At 37.3% G+C, this 5,205-nt stretch overlaps 1 protein-coding gene across 1 annotated transcript; it reads right to left on the reverse strand.

The window, feature by feature from the left end:
- Nucleotides 1-1,022: 1,022 nt before the first annotated feature.
- On the reverse strand, nt 1,023-3,546 carry LOC114184437. The gene is made up of 7 exons (XM_028071746.1): nt 3,282-3,546; nt 2,734-3,233; nt 2,281-2,655; nt 2,082-2,181; nt 1,744-1,978; nt 1,396-1,653; nt 1,023-1,275 (listed from the first exon to the last, which is right to left on the reverse strand). Exons 1-7 carry the CDS (start codon nt 3,544-3,546, stop codon nt 1,023-1,025), a joined length of 1,986 nt encoding a protein of 661 aa, XP_027927547.1.
- Between the last annotated feature and the right edge of the window lie 1,659 nt (nt 3,547-5,205).

A 5,205-nucleotide genomic window follows, 5' to 3' on the forward strand; every position in this document is an offset into this window, starting at 1 on the left:
TGGTTTTTTTGTGTTGCAAAGATGTGGTGAAGATGTGTTGGGATGCAACTTTTTCAAGTTGTGTTATGAAGAGGGTGCTGATGAGCGAGATGCCATTATCGCTAGGCAAAGGTAGAAGATCGCTTATATTGAAAATTCATTGAGAGTTTGGAAGAAACGGATGCAACTGTCATTAGTTGTGATAGGTGTTCTTATTGTAATGAATGTAGTGGTTTTTATGGGTTGTAATTGCCATTGGCTATCTTGAATAATTACTTGAATGAATGAGTGATATTCCTTTATCTTTAATTACATATTCTCGGCTGTTTAAAATTATTTGTTATTTTTGTGTAATTTTAATGAAATGAAGAACGAACAATTTGAAAATGAAGAAGGCAGATAAAATTATGAAAAGTGCAAAGTTGATGCATTACTAATTAAGGCTTTTAAGCCATCCATCAAAATATCAGTGATCAGAATCCAGAAATTCTTAAAGTACATCCTGATTTCCCAATTATCACATTCATAATACATAACAAAATATTCCCTTCCCCTCCCCCAAAATACATTTAGTAATCTCATGATGGACGTGGTGGCCTTCTTATTTGCATTTTTGGCATCATCTTTCTAATTTCATAAGTTGGTTGGCTAGGCTGTTTTACTACAGTGTTGGGTGGTGGTCCTGCTGCTGGTGGGGTTGGTGCTGCAGGTGGAGTGGGTGCTGCAAGTGGAATGGGTGTTGCAGGTGGAGTGGGTGTTGCAGGTGGTTGACTTGGTGGTGGTTCACTTGGTGTGGGTTGGGTTGGTTGTGGTGTTGCAGCTTCAGTGGGATGTTCTCCACAACCATGGATAGGAAGTGTTGGACAATTGTTCCTCTTGTGCCCAAGTGCGCGACAAATTGAACATCTCTTTCTATGACCACCTGGTCTCATTTGGGTGTTATCTTTTCTAAGTTCCCAAGCTTCCAGCCTTCTCTTATTCTTTGGTCTCCCTGGCAGCCTTCTTTTAAGTGGTGGTAGAACATCAGAAAAGGTAGTTGTTTTCTAGAAAAGGTGACCATTGGCAGGAAGAACTATGGAGTTGTATATCTCTTCATATGTTGTACGTCTGAACCAATGTGGAATGTAATCTTCTGCCTTTAAGTTGAGGAAGTTCAGTGCAGCAATTGCATTGCAGCATGGGATCCCACTAATAAGCCATTTCCTATAGCTGCATTCCTGGCTTTCTATGTTGACAGTGAACTTGTCTCCAATTAATGAGACATGTCTAACTTCAAACAACTTTTGACCTGACCAACTGCACGAGGACCAAATTGAAAAGTTATAAACCTAAACTAGGACCAAATTGAAAAGTCATAAACCAAAACTAGGACCAGAATAAAAAAACTTAAGTAATAGTAGGACCACATGTGTGTACCTTGGTATCCAATACTTAGTTTTTTTAGATTCTTTTGATAATCTGGTTCGTATCTTAGGGTAGATATCACCCTCGTACTTCTGCACCTTGGATCTGTTCTTGGACCACCTCTTCATAATATATAAATGGATCTCTTCCAGCATTGAGATGATTTGCTTGGACCTTGAATCCACAATAACGTTGTTGAAGGCTTCACTCATGTTGTTTACCAACGTGTCACATTTGGCTTGCATGTTAAACCTAGACCTGGACCAATATCTGGAGAAACAAATTTGTTAATCTTTTGTTAATCTGGAGAAACCAATATTTGGACCAATCATAATAGAATCAGTGATATGGATGACTAACCTTGGTGGAATTGCTATTAGGTATTTAAAGGCCTCCTCGTTCACTTCTTTAATATTATGCATTTCTCTTTCCCATGCTCTTGGGTGCGTGCTGGTTGCAGCTTTCCACATCAAGGTTTTTAGTTGCTTACTTCCAAACTTTTCTCTGAAATTGCTATATAGATGGCGTATACAAAATCTTTGCTCAACGCCAAGCAATAGCTCTTGTATGTTAGGAAGCAATCCATGTGTATGCACTAGTGAGTTAGTATTCATATTAAAATAATAGAAGTACAATTAACATAAAAAAATGGAAACATATTACCTTTTGTTGGTCGGACATAAATGTGCAGAACCTACATATATCAACACCTCCCAGGTCCTCAACCAACAACTCCAAAAACCAGATCCATGTGTCTTTGTTCTCAACTTCAACTACTACGTAGGCTATAGGAAGCATCTGGTCATTTGCGTCACGACCTACTGTAGTTAGTATCTCACCCCCATATTGTCCTTTCAAAAAACAACCATCAAGGCCTATGATAGGTCAACAGCTTACACAACTGTCCTTGCATGCCTTTAGACAAGTGTAAATTCGCATGAAAATCTTCTCATCATTAACATCTTCCACTTTAACTTTAACTATGGATCCGAGATTTGATCTAATTATCTCATGAGCATAATCATAAATCCTTCTATACTGATCTTTAAAAGATCCTTCAACCACCTTTGCTGCCAGTTGCTTTGTCCTATGAGCCATTGAAACTGACACCTTTGTATTCCATTTCCTTGCAACTTTATTACGTATATCAACCAGCTTCAAATTAGGATTTTCTATTAATGTGTTGTCTAAGGTTTTACTCAACCATTTTGAATTCATCAAATTTATACTAAATTCTCTGCTGCACTTATGACGGTCTTGAACTTTTCTCAACTGCCATGTTATACATGAAACCAGAAATCCACAATAAAGGGACCAATCACATTTCCCTTAAGCCCCTAAACATCTCACCCGCACTCTTTCCTTGTCATTTTTGTCAAACTTCAAGTTCCTCCCAGCATGAACATCATACGTTCTTACACCATCAACAAACTGTTCCTTGTCCACGAAGGTTGTCCCCACCTCCCATCTATAATCAGCCATTGACTTGGGTTTTTTAAATGTAACAAAATAACCACTAATCCCATCATGTTCTGTCTCACTAGCACTATCTTGACTATCATGGTTTTGTGAACTTGGACCAACTTCACCTGACCCTAAACCTTGATTAGAATTTCCTTGACCATAATCAACATCTATTTCTACATCAACTACGCCTTCAGTCCCTCCATTACCATAACCCCAGTCCTCTCCATCACTATCTCCTAAACAGTCTGCATCAGAATCAATCCAACTATCAACCTCAACCCTTTCATCATCACAATCCCTTTCATCATCATCTTCAACAATATTATCCAGCCCTTTATCAACTTCTAGATTACCCACATCCTCAACTCCCACTTCTTCTTCACCTGTACCCACATTCTAAACTCCCACTTCTTCTTCCAAATGCCCAATACCTTCACCCACAACATCATCAACTACAATTTCAGGAGCAGAAGAAGCGCACCTTCTTAAACTGTCAACCACTTCACCTTCGTCTGATCCAATTTCAGTCTCTTGGTTCCTAGCATCTTCAAGTGGAGCAGACCTTACATCTTCAGGTGGAACAGACCTTACTACAATCTCAGTTCCTAGTACCTCAAATTCACTAACAGCATGACTGCTTTCACCACTCTCTAAAGGTCTCCTAACATCTTCTTCAGGTTCCACTATCAACTCCATGCACAACAAACATGTGCACTTCACCATAATGCCTTGTGATATGAAGCATATTAAGTGCACCCTTGCCATCATCCAAGGAGTGCAACAACATCTCAACACAATAACACAACCCCTTTATGCTATGATAGCCCATTTCCTTAAGAGACCCCAATATTTCGAAATAACTCCAGCGGTCAAGATCGCATGACCAATGAGTAGTTTCTCCACCAACATACTTACACCAATCATTTTTGGCAAAGTGACCACGGTGGTGGACCTCAACGTCAAACCTTTCATCAGACATTGGAAACAAAAAAAAAAAATAGAAAAAACCTATAAATTGTAAACAATGTTTAAATGGGGAACAAATACTCCATCTACAACCGACAAACCGACAAACCGACAACCAACCATGAAACCCACCCCACCACAGATAACGACAACACAAACAATTAAAAATGTTGGGTCACCAACGAAAACAATAAACAATGCACCACCGAAAAAGCAACTATAATTTAAAATATTCCATGGAATGCATAAACAAAACCCTAATCATTAACACTAAACCCAATCAATACTGAGCAAACATAAAGCCCTAAAACAGGACATACCTCCGCGATGAACACATTTTTTCCTCCGCAACAATTGTACAAAGATGAGCGTAAACCTTGGATGCCAGAAATTGATCTCAAAGGCGCAATTCCAAAATTTCACAGAGCGATGAAAAAATCCCCAATTCGACCCCAAAATCCCCAATTCGACATAAACAACCCTAAACCCAATTTAATTCAACTTAAACCCTAAAATGAATCTGCAATTACAATTACAATTAAATGGTCAACACAGTGCAAACAGACACATTACTGAACAGTATCCACGTCACACAAAATCACCACGCTGGTCACTGTTCCGTTAACAATTTAAACGGAGTTAACGAAAAGAAGTTGATTGAAAAAAAATTACGAAAGGTAGGACCAAATTGAAAACATTTTCAAAAGTAGAACCAAAATGAAAAAAATCGACCAAAACTAGAACCAAATGACTATTTAAGCCTATCTTTAATTGTTAAATCATAATTACAACCCTCACAGTTTCATAGGCCAATGAAACAGTTAACTTGAAAAAATAGAAACATAAAATAATGACAATGTGATAATATAATGTAATATAATATCTAGATATTAATTTCTTTATCTTTATAAAATGTCACGTAAATACAAATTACTTTTTAACATTATTTTTAGCAAATAAAATTAATAAATAATGATTATGATAAAGAAAGTAAAAGGAGTAAAAGGCTCTAGAACAGAACAGCTTTCACGTACAATAATGCGAAATGTTTGTTGCAAAAGAGCAAAACGTGGGAAACGTTAGAAGCTGTACGGATACTCTTGGATTTCGAAAATTTAAGTGAATTGGTCATTATAAAGCTGTATTAACTACAAAGCTGTACGTTAAACCTTCAATTCAACTCATTAACTGAAGTGTCACTGTTTGAGTTTGGTCATTCTAAGAACCGGTTCTTTTTTTAAATTTCTTTATCATGAATACAAACTTTTTCCTGTAGTCATGGTCCAAAACCAATTAATCATGCCAAGAAATGACAATGACTCATATTGATCAACTCAATATCAGTTTATCATACTTTAAAACCTTCACAACATTATTGTAATCTATTTG

This window comes from Vigna unguiculata, chromosome 5, assembly GCF_004118075.2.
Source record: "Vigna unguiculata cultivar IT97K-499-35 chromosome 5, ASM411807v1, whole genome shotgun sequence".
NCBI classification, from domain to species: Eukaryota; Viridiplantae; Streptophyta; class Magnoliopsida; order Fabales; family Fabaceae; genus Vigna; species Vigna unguiculata.